The sequence below is a fragment of the Macaca fascicularis genome, chromosome 19 (genome assembly GCF_037993035.2).
Source record: "Macaca fascicularis isolate 582-1 chromosome 19, T2T-MFA8v1.1".
Lineage (NCBI taxonomy): Eukaryota > Metazoa > Chordata > Mammalia > Primates > Cercopithecidae > Macaca > Macaca fascicularis.
The window spans coordinates 11,465,783-11,484,522 of NC_088393.1; the positions used below are offsets into that span (position 1 = coordinate 11,465,783).

The 18,740-nt window shown below is 53.6% G+C and overlaps 1 protein-coding gene across 3 annotated transcripts in view; it reads left to right on the plus strand.

Annotated features, from left to right (window-relative positions):
• CARM1 (coactivator associated arginine methyltransferase 1) overlaps positions 1–18,740 on the plus strand; it is a 52,167-nt gene that overhangs the window by 26,460 nt on the left and 6,967 nt on the right. For 2 of the 3 annotated variants that reach the window (XM_015440199.4, XM_045381006.3), the window contains exons 2-8: positions 7,284–7,409; positions 10,606–10,712; positions 11,672–11,776; positions 14,178–14,288; positions 15,492–15,669; positions 17,976–18,066; positions 18,263–18,344. In XM_015440199.4, the coding sequence (XP_015295685.2) occupies positions 7,284–7,409; positions 10,606–10,712; positions 11,672–11,776; positions 14,178–14,288; positions 15,492–15,669; positions 17,976–18,066; positions 18,263–18,344 (800 nt within the window). Of the gene's footprint in view, positions 1–7,283; positions 7,410–10,605; positions 10,713–11,116; positions 11,237–11,671; positions 11,777–14,177; positions 14,289–15,491; positions 15,670–17,975; positions 18,067–18,262; positions 18,345–18,740 lie in introns of those variants that run through there. The other variant, XM_074025900.1, reaches the window with a different exon arrangement.

Below are 18,740 nucleotides of genomic sequence, written 5' to 3' on the forward strand. Positions count from 1 at the left end.
CTCAGAAGCTCGGGTGTCTCCCCAACAAAGGGAGGAACATGGTCTAGCTTGTTGTTTTTCTTTTTTCTTTTCTTTTTTTTTTGGTTTGTCAGTATTTCCCAGGTGTCTTCTGTGTGCCAGAGACTAACCTGGGGAAGAGCTGTGACTTTGAGAAGCTGCTGGCTCCGTGGGCTTCAGCAGCTGCTGCTGTGATGAAGCGATCCACTTGCCCTCAGCCCCGGCGTCTTTGGCCCAAGCCCAGCCCCAGCCCTGGCTGGGAACAGCCAGGCTTCACTTGGCCACAGGTCCTGTAGTTGCCTGCCCGGCGCCAGGTCAGAGAGGGGCGCCTCAGGCAACTGGTTGGGTTGCCAGGCTGCTTGGTAAACAGGCCTCCCTGCGCCCACTTGCTGTCGCCCAGGCATGGCCAACAGATCGACAGTATCTCCTGCCCCAGGACGGGTGTGAACGTGGGCGCCTTGCCAAGGTTGGATGTGCCTTCCTGGGACCCACTTACAGCTGGGAACACCTTCTCTTGGGGCCCCTGTGGGTGTGGCGAGGCTGTGAGTCTGGGGCAGTGGCCTGCTGACACCCTCCTCCTGGCAGAGGCTTAGGAGGTTCCCCCATGCCCTGCCGTCTCAGGAGGGCGGCACCTGGCGAGAGAGTCTGGCAGGACTGGCTGGGTGTGGCCGGGGAGCTGCCCTGCAGGTCTCTCATCTGCAGGCCCTCATACCTGGACTTGTCAGTTAGGAAGTTTTCTTTTTCTTTTTCTTTTTCTTTTTCTTTTTCTTTTTTTTTTTTTTTTTTTTTTTTTTTTTTTTTTTTTTTTTTTTTTTTTTTTTTTTTTTTGAGACGGAGTCTTGCTCTGTCGCCCAAGGCTGGAGTGAAGTGGTGCCATCTCAGCTCACTGCAACCTCCGCCTCCCAGGGCAATTCTCCTGCCTCAGCCTCCTGAGTAGCTGGGATTATAGGCACCCACCACCATGCCTTATAATTTTTGTATTTTTAGTGGAGACGGGGTTTTGCCATGTTGGACAGGCGTGTCTCAAACTCCTGGGTTCAAGTGATCTGCCCACCTCCCAAAGTGCTGGAATTATAGGCGTGAGCTACCACACTGGCCCATTTTTCTTTTTCTATTGAAGCAAAATCACACCTGTAATCCCAACACTTTGGAGGCCAAGGTGGGAGGATCACATGAATCCCAGGAGTTTCAGACCAGCCTGGGCAACATAGTAAGAACCTCATCTCTACAAAAAAATAAACAAAATTAGTCAGGGGTGGTGACATGCGCGTGAGGTTCCAGCTACCCGGGAGGCTGAGGTGGGAGGATGACTTGAGCCTGGGAGGTCAAGAGCTGTTATTTTATAACATGAAATCAACTCTTTTACAATGTTGCATAACAATCGCCTCTGTCTACTCCCAAAATATTGTCATCACCCCAAAAGGAGACCCCACATCCGTTAAGCAGTTGCTCCCCATTCCTGCCTTCTCCTACCTCTCAGCCACCAGCACCGTGCCTTCTGTGAATATTTCATACAAATAGAATCATTTGTGTCTGGCTTCTTTCGGTGTGATGTTTCTGATATTCATTCATGTTATAGCATGGCTCAGTGCTTCCTTTATTTTTATGGCTGAATAATGTTTCATTTTATAATAAACCGTGTTTTATCTGTTTGTCAGTTTATGGGCATTTGGGTTGTATTTCTATCTTTTGTCTGTCGTGAATAAGTACTGCTATGAATGCTTGCATACGAGTATCTGTTGGGTTTTTTTTTTTTTTTTTTTTTTTTTTTTGAGACGGCGTCTTTCTGTGTCGCCCAGGCTGGAGTGCAGTGGCGCGATCTGGGCTCACTGCAAGCTCCGCCTCCCAGGTTCACGCCATTCTACCGCCTCAGCCCCCGAGTAGCTGGGACTACAGGCGCCCACCACCACGCCCGGCTAGTTTTTTTTTTTGTATTTTTAGTAGAGACGGGGTTTCACCGTGTTAGCCAGGATGGTCTCGATCTCCTGACCTCGTGATCCACCCGCCTCGGCCTCCCGAAGTGCTGGGATTACAGGCTTGAGCCACCGCGCCCGGCCCATCTGTTGGTTTTGTTTTGTTTTGTTTTGTTTTGTTTGTTTTGTTTTGTTTTGCTTTTGTTTTTGTTTTGAGACGGAGTCCCGCTCTGTTGCCCAGGCTGGAGTGCAGTGGCACGATCTCGGCTCACTACAAGCTCTGCCTCCCGGGTTCACACCATTCTCCTGCCTCAACCTTCCAAGTAGCTGGCACTACAGGCGCCTGCCACCACCCCTGGCTAATTTTTTTTATTTTTAGTAGAGACGGGGTTTCACTGTATTAGCCAGGATAGTCTTGATCTCCTGACCTCGTGATCCGCCCGCCTCGGCCTCCCAAAGTGCTGGGATTACAGGCGTGAGCCACCGTGCCTTTTTTTTTTTTGAAACGGAGTCTTTGCTCTGTTGCCCAAGCTAAAGTGCAGTGGTGCTATCTCAGCTCACTGCAACCTCCACCTCCCTGATTCAAGCAATTCTGCCTGCCTCAGCCTCCTGAGTAGCTGGGACTACAGGCACGCGCCATCACGTCTGGCTAATTTTTGTGTTTTCAGTAGAGATGGCGTTTCTCCATGTTGGCCATGCTGGTCTTGAGCTCCTGACCTCAGATGATCTGCCTGCCTCTGCCTTCTAAAGTGCTGGGATTACAAGCATGAGCCACTGCGCTTGGCCAGCTGTTTGTTTGTTTGTTTGTTTTGAGATGAAGTCTTGCTCTGTCACCCAAGCTGGAGTGCGGTAGTGCGATCTCAGCTCACTGCCAGCTCTGCCTCCTGGGTTCACGCCATTCTCCTGCCTCAGTCTCCCCAGCAACTGGGACTACAGGCGCACGCCTCCACGCCCGGCTAATTTTTTTGTATTTTTAGTAGAGATGGGGTTTCACCATGTTAGCCAGGATGGTCTCGATCTCCTGACCTCATAAACTGCCTGCCTAGGCTTCCCAAAGTACTGGGTTTACAGGCGTGAGCCACCGCACCTGGCATTTGTTTTTGCTTTTTTAAAGAGATGGAGTCTTGCTATGTTGCCCAGGCCGGAGTGCAGTGGCTGTTCACAGGCAGAATCATAGCTCACTGCAGCCTTGAGCTCCCAGGCTCCAGCAATCCTTCCATCTCAGCCTCCTGCGTAGCTGGGATCTCAGGCATGCACCACCATGCCCAGCTAATTTTATTTTTTTTGTAGATATGGGGTCTTGCTATGTTGCCCAGGCTGAGGTTGAACTCCTGGCCTCAAGTTATCCTCCCGTCTTGGCCTCCCAAAGTGCTGGGATTACAGGCATGAGCCTGTGCCCAGCCCTGGCTATCTCTTTGTTGTTGAGTTAAAAAAGTTCTTGGCCCAGCCCAGTGGCTCATGCCTGTAATCCCAGCAGTTTGAGATGCCAAGGCGGACAGATCACATGAGGCTAGGACTTCAAGACCAGCCTGGCCAACACGACAAAACCCCATCTCTACCAAAAATACAAAAATTAGTGGGTGTGATGATGCATGTCTGTAATCCCAGCTACTCAGGAGGCTGAGGCACAAGAATCGCTTGAACCCAGCTACTCAGGAGGCGGAGGTTGCAGTGAGCCAAGATAGTGCTGCTGCACTCCAGCCTGGGTAACAGATCAAGAATCTGTCTCAAAAAAATATTTAGGCCAGGCACAGTGGCTCACCTCTGTAATCCCAGCACCTTGGGATGCTGAGGCAGACAGATCACTTGAGCTCAGGAGCTCGAGACCAGCCTGACTGTACAAAAATAAGCTGGATGTGGTGGCGCACACCTGTAGTTCCCCCACTACTCGGGAGGCTGAAGCAGGAGAATCCCTAGAATCTGGGAGGCAGAGGTCACAGCAAGCCAAGATTGTGCCACTGCACTCCAGGCTGGGCAATGGAGTGAGACTCCATCTCAAAAAATAAAAACATAATAAAATGAGATAAAAAATAATTGTTGTGGCTGGGCACGGTGGCTCAAGCCTTTAATCCCAGCACTTTGGGAGGCCGAGACGGGCGGATCACGAGGTCAGGAGATCGAGACCATCCTGGCTCACACGGTGAAACCCCGTCTCCACTAAAAAAATACAAAAAAAACTAGCCGGGCGAGGTGGCGGGTGCCTGTAGTCCCAGCTACTCGGGAGGCTGAGGCAGGAGAGTGGCGTAAACCCGGGAGGCGGAGCTTGCAGTAAGCTGAGAGAGATCCGGCAACGGCACTCCAGCCTGGGTGACAGAGTAAGACTCCGTCTCAAAAAAAAAAAAATTGTGGTTTTATTTTTATTTTTTTTTTTTGAGATGGAGTCTTGCTCTGTTGCCCAGGCTGGAGTGCAGTGGCGTGATCTTCGCTCACTGCAAGCTCCACCTCTTGGGTTCATGCCATTCTCCTGCCTCAGCCTTCTGAGTAGCTGGGACTACAGGCGCCTGCCACCATGCCTGGCTAATTTTTTGTTTGTTTTTGCTTTTTTGTTTGTTTGTTTTGAGACAGAGTCTCGCTTTGTCACCCAGACTGGAGTGCAGTGGCGTGCTCTCGGCTCACTGCAAGCTCTGCCTCCCAGGTTCAAGTGATTCTCCTGCCTCAGCCTCCCGAGTAGCTGGGACTACAGGCACCCGCACCACACCCAGCTAATTTTTTGTATTTTTAGTAGAGACAGGGTTTCACCATGTTAGCCAGGATGGTCTCGATCTCGTGATCCGCCTGCCTTGACCTCCCAAAGTGCTGGGATTACAGGCATGAGCCACCGTGCCCAGCCAATTTTATTTTATTTTATTTTATTATTTTTTTGTATTTTTAGTAGAGACAGGATTTCACCGTGTTAGCCAGGATGATCTCAATCTCTTGACCTCGTGATCCACCCACCTTGGCCTCCCAAAGTGCTGGGATTACAGGTGTGAGCCACCGTGCCCAACCTTTTTTTTTTTTTTTTTTTTTTTTTTGAGACAGGGTCTTATTCTTGTCACCCAGTCCAGAGTGCAGTGTTGCCATCTCCGCTCGCTGCAGTGTCAACTTCCTGGGCTCAGGTGATTCTCCCACCTCAGCCTCCCAAGTAGTTGGGACTATAGGCACACGCCACTACACCTGACTTAATATTTATATATTTTTAGTAGAGACAGGATTTCACCATGTTGCCCAGGCTGGTCTTAAACTCCTGGGTTCTAGTGATCTGCCCGCCTCCCACAATGCTGGGATTACAGGTGTTAGCCACCAGGCCTGACCCTAAAAGAGTTTTTTTATATATTCTGGACACTAAATACTTAGCAATAGATGATTTGCAAATTGTTCTCCTAAGAGTTTTCTAGTTTTAGCTCTTATGTTTAGGTCATTGCTCCATTTGAGTTCTGTTTTATTTGTATATGGTGTGAGGTAGGAGTTTAACTTCATTCTTTTCTCTGTGGTTATCCAGTTTTCTTAGCAGTGTTTATTGAAGGCACTATTCTTTCCCCATTGAATGTTCTTGGAATCTTTGTCAAAAATCAATTGAGGATAAGTGTAAGGGTTTATTTCTGGACTCTGATTCTGTTCCATTGATCTGTGTCTCCATTCTTTTGCCAGTACCACTACACTGTTTACATTACTGTACCTTCATAGTAAAATTTGAAATTGAGACATGGGAATCCTCCAGCTTCATTCTTTTTCAAGATTGTTTTGGCTATTCAGGGTGATTGGGAACACTTTTGCCACATTTGCACTCACGTTGTTGTTGTGATGGGCTATTGAAAAGCAAGCTGCTGATGTCATGGGAATTTGCCATAAATCCTTCCACATATGTTTTCTAAGAACAAAGGCATTTCTGTACAAAACCGCAATGCCATTGTCACATCCAAGTAACTTAAAATTATGGCATATGTATTCCACACTCACATTTTCCTAGTTGTCTTTTTTTTTTTTTTTTTAAAGTAGGATCTCACTTCTGTTGCCTAGACTAGATAGAGTACAGTGGCACCATCATAGCTCACTGCAGCCTCAACCTCCTGGGCTCAAGCAATCCTCCCACCTCAGCCTCCCAAGTAGCTGGGACCACAGGTGGGGGCTACTCTGTCCAGCTCCCCAGTTGTCCTTTATTTATTTTTTTGAGACAGGGTCTTGCTCTGTCACCCAGGCTGGAATGCAGTGGCACAGTCATGGCTCATTGCAGTCTCAACCTCCCAGGCTCAAGTGATCCTTCCATCTCGGCCTCCTGAGTCCCTAAGACAACAGGCACACGCCACCACGCTTGCCTAATTTTAAAATTTTTTTGTAGACAGGGTCTTGCTATGCTGCCCAGTCTGATCTCCAACTCCTGGGTTCAAGTGATCCTCCTGCCTTGGCCTCCCAAAGTGCTGGGATTAGAGGTGTGGGTCCGGTCTCCCCAGTTGTCCTTTATAACTTTTTAAAACATTTTTCTTGCGGCTTCAGCCCAGGGTCCCACTTTGCATCGCATTGGGCACTCCCCGCTTTCTTGTCTCCTGTACTCTGGAATAGCTCCCACCGTTTTGGTCTTTCCTGACACTGGCCTGTTTGAGGAGACCAGCCTGGTTGTCCTGTAGCCTGCCCAACAACCTGTAGTTTTCTGTTGTCCCTTGAAGATGGGACTAGGTCAAACATTTTTGCCAAGAATACTACAGATGATGCACCTGTCCCACTGGCAGGCAGGGGCACAGTGCCTGATTGGGCCGGCCCGTTCCTGGCATCGCTAAGTTTCACCATTTGGCTGGAGTGGAATGGCCACAGGTTTGTGGAATGAATGACTAGTAACAGCTATCATGATGGGTACAGGGAGACAGTGTCGTAATTCACTAGACAACTGCCCTGCCATTAGCCCCATCTGACGGTGAGAACCCGAGTTCCAGAGAGGCTGAGGGACCTGCCTGTGTCACAGTGAACAAATGGCATGGGTGGGGTGTGAACCCGGCGGTCTGGCTACACTGGCCCCATGCAGTCACTGCACTGCACCCATCCAAGAACAGAAGGGCTCAGCCGAGTGGAGCAGAGGCAGCTCCAGCTCTGAGGCCCTGTGGGTTGGCACCGTGCCTGGTGGCCCTGTCTGCCCACCTCAGCGTTCACCGTCTCCCTGTCTCAGCCCTGGTCATCCTGAGGACACAGACTGTATCCCTGCTGTCTGATCAGCCGCTCCCTTGTCCTCAGTGTGGGCTGGGCAGGCAGCGCACCCGGCAATGCTGCCAGGGTGGTTTTGTGGCACTCTGGAAGAATCTGGGGGCACCAACGGCAGGCAGCAGGAGGGCGTCAGGGACCCGGGATCAAAAGAAGGCAGCCGACAGGGCTGTACTGCTCATGCCAGCCTATCTTCTTTCATAGATGAAGATGTGTGTGTCTTTAAGTGCTCGGTGTCCCGAGAGACAGAGTGTAGCCGCGTGGGCAAGCAGTCCTTCATCATCACCCTGGGCTGCAACAGCGTCCTCATCCAGTTCGCCACACCCAACGGTACGTGCCCCTGCTTCCACTCCAGTGACACCAGCCCAGAGCGCCCAGAGCCCTGGTGGGCAGGGGCATGGAGCCTGGCTAAGGAGTGGCCCATGCATCGTTGAGAATGCTCCGCTGCCCTCCAAACCGCATTCCCACATGCAGATATGTCCAGAGGACACTCCACTGCCTGGGGAGACGCTGGATCCCAGACCCTCCCTCACCAGCTCCTTCGTGTCTTGTGGGGCTTGGCTTTTATGTCCCCACCTCCAAGAAGCCCATCCTGACCACCTGGGCCCAGTCCTTCTGGCAGTGGCCAGTCTGGGCCAGCTGTGACTGAAGTTTAGGGGATGGAGTGAGACGAGGTCATAGGGGCAGGAAGAGTTTGCTCAGGGCACAGAGAAGCTACCAGAGGGGCCTAACCGGACCCACCTTGGGGGCACAGGGAGACACAAGATTCCTGACTAGGGATGGGAGAACCCCAGGTGGATGCAGCCGGAGTGGCAGTAGAGGTGTCGAGGATGCCCAGGGCTGGAGACGGTCTGAAGGTCCCGCCTCAGGCTTGATTTACCAGAGAGGTGAAGTGAGCCCAGTGATTGACACGGGCTGGTGCAGGGACAGCTGGAGGTGGGGAGGCTGCCTGCCCATAGCCACTGCCAGCCTCCCCCTTGTCTCAAGGAGGCTGTGCAATGACCCAGATGTACCTCAGGCAGTCTGAGCCCTCAGGGCCACCTGTGTGAAGCCACGCCTGGCTAATTTTTTGTAGAGATGGGTTTTCACTGTGTTGCCCAGACTGGTCTCGAACTCCTGGCTTCAAGTGAGCCGCCCGCCTCAGCCTCCCAAAGTGCTGGGATTACAAATGTGAGCCACTGCACCCGGCCTTATTTTTTTTTTTTTTTTTTGGAGAAAGAATGTCACTCTGTGCCCAGGCTGAAGTGCCCGGGGTTCAAGCAATTCTCATGCCTCAGCCTCCCGAGTAGCTGGAACTACATGTGTGTGCCACCACGCCTGGCTAATTTTTGTATTTTTACTATAGCAGACATAGAATTTTTCTTTCTTTTTTTTTTTTTCTTTTTTTTTTTTTTTGAGATGGAGTCTTGCTCTGTTGCCCAGGCTGGAGTGCAGTGGCGCAATCTCGGCTCACTGCAAGCTCCGCCTCCCAGGTTCATGCCATTCTCCTGTTTCAGCCTCCTGCGTAGCTGGGACTACAGGTGCCCACTGCCACGCCCGGCTAATTTTTTGTATTTTTAATAGAGACGGGGTTTCACTGTGTTAGCCAGGATGATCTCGATCTCCTGACCTCGTGATCCGCCCGCCTCGGCCTCCCAAAGTGCTGGGATTACAGGCGTGAGCCACCGCACCTGGCTGACATGGAGTCTTTTCATGTTGCCCAGGCTGGTCTCAAACTCCTGACCTCAAGTGGTCCACCTGCCTCAGCCTCCCAAAGTGCTGGGATTAGAGGCATGAGCCACCACACCCAGCCGTTTCCATTCTTAAGACTTTGTATTTTAATATTTTTTATTTCAGTTCTGTCAGTTTTTAAAAGTTGTGCTATAATCTACATAACAAAATTTGGTCATTTTAACCCTTTTAAAGTGTGTAGTTTGGTAGCAAGCAGCACATTAACATTGTTGTGCAACTATCACTAACACCCATCTCCAGAACTTGCTCATCCCGAACTGTGTCTTTTACTGTTTTTTGAGATGGAGTCTCACTCTGTTGCCCAGGCTGGAGTGCAGTGGCATGATCTCGGCTCACTGCAACCACCGTCTCCCAGGTTCAAGCGATTCTCCTGCCTCAGCCCCCCGAGTAGCTGGGATTACAGGCACGTGCCACTGTACCCGGCTAGTTTTTTATATTTTTAGTAGAGATGGGGGGGTTTCACCATGTTGACCAGGCTGGTCTTGAACTCCTGACCTCAGGTAATCCGCCTACCTCGGCCTCCCAAAGTGCTAGGAATACATGCGTGAGCAACCATGCCCTGCCGTGTCTTTTAATTTTTAAAGAGATTGTCTTTTAAATATTGTTTTGTTTTTTACTTGATATAATTTAGTGGCTATCATTCTGTTAATAAATGTAGCTTGTATTTTAGTTTAGTTTAGTTTAGTTTTGAGACAGAGTCTCACTCCGTTGCCGAGGCTGGAGTGCAGTGGCGCGATCTTGGCTCACTGCAACCTCCACCTCCCAGGTTCAAGCGATTCTCCCACCTCAGCCTACTGAGTAGCTGGGTTTACAGGCACCCGCCACCACCCCTGGCTAATTTCTGTATTTTAAGTAGAGACAGGGTTTTACCATGTTGGCCAGGCTGGTCTCGAACTCCTGACGTCAAGTGATCCACTCGCCTCAGCCTCTCAAAGTGCTAGGATTACAGGCATGAGCCACCATGCCTGGCTCATTATTTCTTGCAGAGACAGGGTCTTGCTATATTGCCCCGGGTGGCCTCTTAAACTCCTGGGCTCAAGTAGTCCACCCGCCTCAGCCTCCCAATGTCCTGGGATTACAGTTGAGAACCACTGTGCCCAGCCAAATAGATAGAGCCTGTTCTAAAGGGCCACATACCATTGCATCTCAGGGAAGGGTAGTGATTGGTGATTATCTGCCTTGCTTCTCTTTTCTATTTCTTGTTTTTGTTTTTGTTTTTGTTTTTTAACGTGGCAGGGTCTTGTTATGTTGCCCAGGCTGGTCTCAAAACCCTGACAACTGATCTGCCCACCTCAGCCTCCCAAAGTGCTGGGATTACAGGCGTGAGCCACTGCACCTGGCCTCTGCTGTGCTTTTCTGTGCCCCTGGGGTTTGTCTAGTCCCCTTTTACTGGACATTGCAGTGTCTGCTGCCCCCACACAGATGCTGCCCTGAGCTTCTGGGTGGACTTGGGCTTATTTGCCAGAGCTTCGACTCCCAGGCCAGTGGGCGTGTGCTTGAGAGAGCTTCACCAAGCTGCCCTTTGGTGAGGAATCCCCAGGCCCACTCCCACCAGACACCAGCCCCACGTGCAGGATACCTGTCCTCTTCTCATGTCAGTCACCAGGGTGCAGGCATGGCTGCCCTTCATCTTTTCTTTAAACTTGGAAAATTGTTTTTCGGGGAAGAGAAATCACCAGCCCTATATGTTCAAGGGAGAAACATCAGGACATGTGGCCATCCAGAACCTTCCCTCCCAGATGGCCATATGCCAGGTTGCTGACCGCCCCCCAGTGACTTGGCTTCCCTGTTCCAGATTTCTGTTCCTTCTACAACATCCTGAAAACCTGCCGGGGCCACACCCTGGAGCGGTCCGTGTTCAGTGAGCGGACGGAGGAGTCTTCCGCTGTGCAGTACTTCCAGGTGGGTTACACTTGCCCTCAGCCAGGCCGCCTCCCCCTGGCAGCCCCCCTGCCACCCGCCCGCAGGAGGCCACGCAGCACAGGGAAGGCCCACCCAAGTTCCCGTCCTGGCTCTGTCCCTTACTGGCCATGTAGCCTTGGGCAGGTTTCCTCCGCTGGCTGGGCCTCAGTTTCCTCATCTGTGAAGCGGAGATGCAGGTGCCTGCCTGAGAGGGTTGCTGGAAGGATCTGAGCACAGGTGGAGCTCAGGGCCACAGGCGTTGTGAATAACGGTAGAGCAGTTGCAATGCCCTGAGCGCTCCCTGCATGCCAGGCCCTGGTCTAAGCGCTGTCACGTGCACAGAAGCACTTGGACCCTCCCAACAACGCTAGGAGGTAAGTGCTATTATTGTCCCCATTTTACAGATGAGAAAACTGAGGCTCAGAGAGGTTAAGTGACTTGCTCCAAGTCACACAGCTATTATGCAACAGAGCCGAGATGGGAAGCCAGGTCTGCCTGATGCCAAAGCCTGTGCCCCTGCCCAGGTGCCACGCTGCCTCCCGATCGCCCGTTGTCTTACAGAGAGACACCACACCTCACCTGCCTGGCGCTCTGAGTTCTAGGGCTCTGTTCGATCCGCTTCTCTTCTCCTTTGGGGCCCTCAAGATGGGGCAGGTGGCCCCCGATGCCAGAAGCCTGCCTGTGGCAAATATTGAGTTCCCCTGGGTGGCTTCCAGGTCCAGGCAGCATCCAGCTGTTGCCGTCGGCTGCAGTGATAGTGGTGGTGTCCTCCTGGGGGCTGCCCTCCGGCCTCCTGCTCCCTCTCCTGGAGCTGCTAGTGGGGCCCAGGCAGAGGGTGCATGGCCTCCTGAGGGAGGTTCGTGCCTAAGATGGCCCCTTCCTCTATCACAGGGCTGGCCAGGGCCTTGACTGCCTCGTGCCACCATGTGCCCCGTGCCATTGGTGTGTCTCTGTTCCAGTTTTATGGCTACCTGTCCCAGCAGCAGAACATGATGCAGGACTACGTGCGGACAGGCACCTACCAGCGCGCCATCCTGCAAAACCACACTGACTTCAAGGACAAGGTGAGCGGCCCGTGCACGTGCCCACCTCTCTGCTTCTGCCTTTTTTTTTTTTTTTCTTTGCTCATTGATTTTATCTTCAAAAATCTCAGATTAGAAATGCATTTATCCCAGCTACTGTGGAGGCTGAGGCAGGAGGATCGCTTCAGCCCAGGAGTTTGAGGCTTCAGTAAGCTATGATTGCACCACTGCGCTCCAGCCTGGGCCACAGAGCGAGACTCTTGTCTCTTAAAAAAAAACAAAAAAGAAAAACAAATGCATTTAATATATAAACTCAACACAGCATGTACATTATAGACTTAAGAGGCCTCTATCAGTTCTCTCCGAGACAGCTGCTGCCCCTCAGTATGAGGTCTCTTCTTCCAGATTTTTCCCTATGCAGACATCAGCGTATATTTTACAATTATTTTATTGAGCTAGGCAGAGTAGCTCACACCTGTCTGTGATCCTAGCATTTTGGGAGGCCAAGGCAGGAGGATCATTTGAGCCTGCGAGGTTGAAACTGCAGTGAGCTGTGATTGGGGCACTGCTCTCCAGGCTAAGCCCCAGCATGAGACCCTGCCTCAAGAACAAAATTAATAAATAAGCTTTTTAATATCACCAAATAACGTGCACTCATGATTAAAGAGAGAGAGCAGAGCAGAGCGTCTGTATTCAAAAGTAGAAATCGGCCAGGCACGGTGGTTCATGCCTGTAATCCCAGCACTTTGGGAGGCTGAGGCAGATGGATCACTTGAGGTAGAAACGTAATCCCTTCTCATCCCATTTACCAGAGTTTTTAGTGTCTATTTTTTTTTTGAGATGGAGTCTTGCTCTGTTGCCCAGGCTGGAGTGCAGTGGTATAATTTTGGCTCACTGCAATCTCTGCCTCCCAGGTTCAAGCGATTCTCCTGCCTCAGCCACCTGAGTAGCTGGGACTACAGGCGCCTACCACCACGCCCAGCTAATTTTTGAGTTTTTGGTAGAGACGGGGTTTCACCATGGTGGCCAGGATGGTCTCGATCTCTTGACCTCGTGATCCGCCCACCTCATCCTCCCAAAATGCTTGGATTACAGGCATGAGCCACCGCACCCGGCTTACTCAGTTTTCGTTTTCTCTTTCTGTTTTTTGGGGTTTTTTTGAGACAGATTATCACTCTGTCCCCCAGGCTGTAGTGCAGTGGCACAATTCAGCTCACTGCAGCCTCCACCTCCTGGGTTCAAGCAGTTCTTGTGCCTCAGCCACCCAAGTAGCTGGGATTACAGTCATATGCCACCATGCCTGGCTGATTTTTGTATTTTTAGTTGAGATGGGGTTCTGCCATGTTGCCCAGGCTTGTCTCAAACTTCTGGCCTCAAGCAGTTCGTCCACCTCAGCCTCCCAAAGTGCTGAGATTACGGGCGTGAGCCGCCGCATCCAGCCTGTTTTCTCTTTTGAATCAAATGGGAGCCTGTTTTTTTCCTCCGAGTATTTTGGGGATCTCTCCACGTGGATCTTCCTCATCTAGCATCTGGGTCATGCCCCCCTAGCATCGCTTACCATCCCAGAGGATGGCAGGCCCTGGGCCCCAGGGAGGGGTTGTCCTGACACAGAAGGAGTGTCGGCCCCGGCTGGGTCATCCCGAGCCTCCTCCTGGCCGCTGAGGTCTGGGAAGGGCATCCTCTATTGGTGAAGTCCCTTCCCGCTCCCTGAGGATGGAGATTCATTTTCTGATTCATCTGGAGCTCTGAGCGGTACCCTGAGGCCTTCCCACCTGACACCAGCTTCCCTTACAGGCACTCACCGTGCCCAGAACATTTGTCCTTCAAAAGCTCATGCCTGTCACCACCAGGAATGTCTGCCCTTGGTCTGCTCGTGTGGAAGCAATCCCACAAATCCAGAACAGGTGGTGTGTTCTCCCAGACCCTGGCCTGGACTCTGCCATGAGTGACCATAACAGGGGCCAGTAGCCCTGCGGGGAACCCAGCTGGCCCTGGGGCTTGGGCGGCTCACCTACCCCGGCCAAGACAGGCTGCTTCTCCAGGCACCACGAGTCAGCATGGAACTGGGAGACGCTGCCGCCGACGCCTCGGGCCCTTTCCTCCATGCTAAAACTGCAGATGCAGGCCCTGGAAAAATGCTCTTCAACTGGCAGTGAGCTTCCAGGGGAGGCCCATGCCTCTCGCCCCAGACGATCCGGAGGCCTGCAGGCCCCGGGTTGGGGCCGAGCGGGAGCTTCCCCAGGGCTTCTCCCAGAGGACTGGCCCATGGCTCATCTTGAGTTCTCGCTTCATTTTGACCAACAGTCCATAAAGGGCAAACACTGAGAGTGAAGACCGACCCAGGTGTTGACGCCTCATAACTTGCACATCCCTTATGATCACTGTCACCTCCCGATCACCATCACCTCCTGTGTCTCGCTCTCACCTCCCACTCCTCCCTTAGATCGTTCTTGACGTTGGCTGTGGCTCCGGGATCCTGTCGTTTTTTGCCGCCCAAGCTGGAGCACGGAAAATCTACGCGGTGGAGGCCAGCACCATGGCCCAGCACGCCGAGGTCAGTGGCCCGCTGGTGCCCACCCAGCCTCATCCTCACCCATGAGTGCCATTCTGGCCCCAGCCTAGAGAAGCCTGGGAACCCCCAGGAGGCTGGGGACGTTACTTCTGTGCTTTGATCTCTTTGTTGTCCCCAAAACAGTCATTGCAGGGAGGGGCTTCAGGGCCTGGGATGATTTCCCCTCATGACCGGCAGTCAGGGGCACAGGTCATTTCCCTGTTTTCTTTTTTTTTTTTTTGCACTGAAACCTTCATTCACAAAGTTCAAAATGTAAAAGCTAAAAAAGAGCAAACAGCGTGCTGTCCTCACCGACCCCTGCTCCCACCCCCTAGCCCCATCACGAGAGAGGAGCTACGGCCATAAAGTCTGAGCAAAGCTGTTCCGTGGCTGTAGACGTGAGCGTCCTCTCACACCAGCAGAGGCTGCACCTTCCTGTCCCTGCTCTACCTCTCCCATGGATCTGGGGTCACCTGGGTCATGGAGGGGCCATCCTTGCTCTGTCTTGCAGCCGCAGAGCACCCCCATGCCCAGCCGTGCCGCTGTTGCTTTAGCTGCATTGTGTCCGTAGTGACATTCAGACTCCTTCCAGGTCTTCACATGGCCGACGCTGCTGTCCTCTAATCCTACCACTTTGGGAGGCTTAGGCGGGCGGATCATCTGAGGTCAGGAGTTTGAGACCAGCCTGACCAACATGGCGAAACCCCGTCTCTACTAAAAATACAAAGAATTAGCCGGGCATGGCGGTGGGTGCCTGTAGTCCCAGCCACTCGGGAGGCTGAGGTGGGAGAATCGCTAGAATCTGGGAGGCAGAGGTTGCAGTGAGCCGAGATGGCGCCACTACCTCCAGCCTGGACAACAGAGTGAGAATCTGTCTCAATTTTTTTTTTTTTTTTTTGGTATTTTTAGTAGAGACAGGGTTTTGCCATGTTGGCCAGACTAGTCTCCCAACTTATGAGCTCAAGCAATCTGCCTGCCTCGGCCTCCCAAACTGCTGGGATTGCAGGCGTGAGGCGCCGTGCCTGGCCCACAGTGAGCTCTTAACAGGCTATGGCCAATCGCAGCCATGGTTGGGGCACCAGCGAAGGAGGCAGAGGGGGACCCGATGGCCATGTGCAGGTGGAGGCTGTCCTTTGAGAGGTGGTCTAGGGAGGGCCCCACGGCAGGAAGACGCAGGGAAGCCCACACGGCGCTGCCTGCCTGCAGGTCTTGGTGAAGAGTAACAACCTGACAGACCGCATCGTGGTCATCCCGGGCAAGGTGGAGGAGGTGTCGCTCCCCGAGCAGGTGGACATCATCATCTCGGAGCCCATGGGCTACATGCTCTTCAACGAGCGCATGCTGGAGAGCTACCTCCACGCCAAGAAGTACCTGAAGCCCAGCGGTGAGCATTGCGGGTACACAGGCCGGGCCCCTCGGTGGAGCTCCTGGCTGCCGCAGAGCCAGGCCGTCAGTGCTTCAGCTCCCTGCTTGCTGTCGGTGGCCCAGGGTTCAGGGAAGCCTGGGCTTTCCCCACACTCCCACCCCAGCCCCACTCCAGCCAGCTGTGGCTTCTGGAGTCCCGGGCCCCAAACATGGCCAGACACCCAGCTGCCCACCCGCCCGCACAGGGTACGGAGGAGCTCCTGGCCCCTCTGCCATCCCATGTCCTGCTCCTGCAGGACAGCCTGTGGCTGCGAGTGGGGATTGGGACAGGTTCTGTGATCAGCAGTTCCCCACCAAGCCCTGTTCTCCTCACAGTCCAGGCGTTGGGGGGTCGAGCATGTGTACAAATGCAGGGGTGTGGCTGCGGGTGTACATGTGTGAGGAGGAGAGGTAGCTGTCTGGCAAGCCCATCTGTCACTTCCCATCCATGCCTCTGGGTATGGCCTCTGGTCACTGGGTGACTGTTTCTTTTTTTTTGAGACAGAGTTTCACTTTTGTTGCCCAGGCTGGAGTGCAGTGGTGCACTGCAACCTCCACCTCCCCAGTTCAAGCGATTTTCATGCTTCAGCCTCCTGAGTAGCTGGGATTACAGGCATGTACCACCATGCCCGGCTAAGTTTTGGATTTTTAGGAGAGACGGGGTTTCACCATGTTGGTCAGGCTGGTCACAAACTCCTGACCTCAGGTGATCCGCCTGCCTCAGCCTCCCAAACTGCTGGGATTACAGGTGTGAGCCACTGTGCCTGGCCTACGTGACTGTTTCTATCTGCCCATCTGTCTTGGGGTCTCTGCAGCCCTGACGCCTGAGGCATGTGTCTGTGGCTCTTCTCATGCTAGGTACATGCGTGTCTGAGCATTTCTGTACAGGCAAGCAGCTGTGTGTGTGTGTGGCAGGGGACAGGTCCCCAGCCAGGGTAGCAGCCGTGGGATGGAGCGTGGGCAGCAGCAGGCTGGTAGGGCCTGTGCAGGCAGGGGCGGGGGAAAGCTTCCATCTGGCCCTCCCTGGATCCAGGCCCTAGGGTCCTGGCTGGCTGTGCTCCTGGAGGTGGGAAGTGGTGTCCCACAGCTATGTCCCATGTCTCCGGTGTGAGTATGGGAGGCAAGGCTGCTCCAGGGGCTGTGGGCCCCACTCTCCTCCCCTTCTGCCCTGATAGTGGGGGTGGGGGTGGAGACAGCCCCAGCAGAGGGGGCCCCTTCTGACGGGATGTGAGGCCAGACGGGAGTCAGGCTCTGTGGGCAGCTGCATGCACCCCCCACGGCCCAGCAGCCAGCTTGTGGGGACGGGGGAGGCCGAGCCTGTTGGGGGGGTGCTCCAGGGGTTAAAGGCAGTCCTCCCCTCTCCCAGTCACATGCTCCTGGTCAGCAGGAGCCAGAGGTTCCTTCCAGGCTGGCTCACTTCCCATGGTGCCCCCAGGTCCCCCAGGGCAGAAGCCGCAGCATGTGCATCTCCCTCCCCATTCCAGCAGCTGCAGCCCCGAAGCTCTCGCCTCGGGTACAGCCTGGAGGCGTAAGGAGGAAGCAGAGTCCCACTGATACCTCAGGACCTCCTCCCCCGGCTTGCCAGGCTGGGGGGCCCACATCTGGAGGCCAGGTGCTCCTTTGGGCAGGCGGGGCTGTGGGGCCCTGGCCCTCCCTGCTGCTGGCCCTGACTCATGCGTCTGCCCTTGAGTCACAGAGGGAGGCCCTGCCCTTCCCTCTCAGTCTGTGTGCCCAGACCAGGCAGGCCAAGTGGCCCACCCTGCCGGCTGGGTGCCTGTGCCAGAACCTAGGCAGCCCTGATGGTGTGGATTCAGCTTCCCCCACCGGCTCTTGGCCTCAACTGAGGTCCCCAGTGGTGCTGGGGTAGCCCGGGGCCCACCCTCCCTCTGTCCAGAGCAACTTTGCTTTGCTTTCCCAGCTGCATACGTGCACAGGCGGCAGGGCCTGAGAGGCAGCGCCTGGCCGCATCCTGGGCACTGCCCGCTTCCCTGTGAGGCTCTAGCAGGTCCCTCACAGCTCCCAGGCCTAGTAATGGGACATAAAGATGAGCCACCGGCCTCCCAGTCTCAGGTGGAATCCATAAGCTAGTGCAGGTCAAGTGCCCGTGGTGGTGATGAAACACTCATCAGAATAGGCGCTCGGTGCTGCTGTCACAGGAATGCAGGAACGAATGGATGACAGGCTGGGAGCACCCAGGGTTGGGGGTCTTGATGTCCTTTGATAGCTCTGCCAGGCACTGTGGGATGCGTCACCTGACACCGGCACCCCTCCCTGCCCCACTCCCAGGAAACATGTTTCCTACCATTGGTGACGTCCACCTTGCACCCTTCACGGATGAGCAGCTCTACATGGAGCAGTTCACCAAGGCCAACTTCTGGTGAGTGTGCCCTGGTGTCCCGCCTGGGCCCCACAGCCTGCCTTGTCAGGGACAGCCCAGCTCCCCCGGGGGCCCCCACTCCTCTTTTTCTGAAAGACTTAGGCTAGATGAGGGCTGACTGGGAGAGAAGGCAGGGCTACCCCACCTGCCTCTTCTGCAGCCTTGACTTTGCTGTGGGGTTGGGGCCTGTCCACAGGTACCAGCCATCGTTCCATGGAGTGGACCTGTCGGCCCTCCGAGGCGCCGCGGTGGATGAGTATTTCCGGCAGCCTGTGGTGGTGAGTAGGGCCTCCAGGGCACTGCTGCAGTGATCACTTGCCATTGCTCTGCAGCTGTGCAGCCCTCAGGAAGCTACGACCCCTCTCTGAGCCCTCTCCTCTGCCCTGCACAGAGCTCTCTCACAAAGATTTGGGCCAAAAATGTCAATGCATGTAGACACTTAGCATACAGCAAACATGCAATACATGCGGACCATTATTAGATGAGGCTAAGGCAGGAGGGGCATTTAGGCTCAGGAGTTCAAGATCAGCCTGGGCAACACACAGACACCATCACTAGTTTTAACATTAAAATAGTAAAAACAAAAAAGAACCGTTACTAGATGAATTTATCCTTGGTGAGCTGATGTGATTTATTGATTGATTTTACTTGAGATTTTTGATACATCCATGATT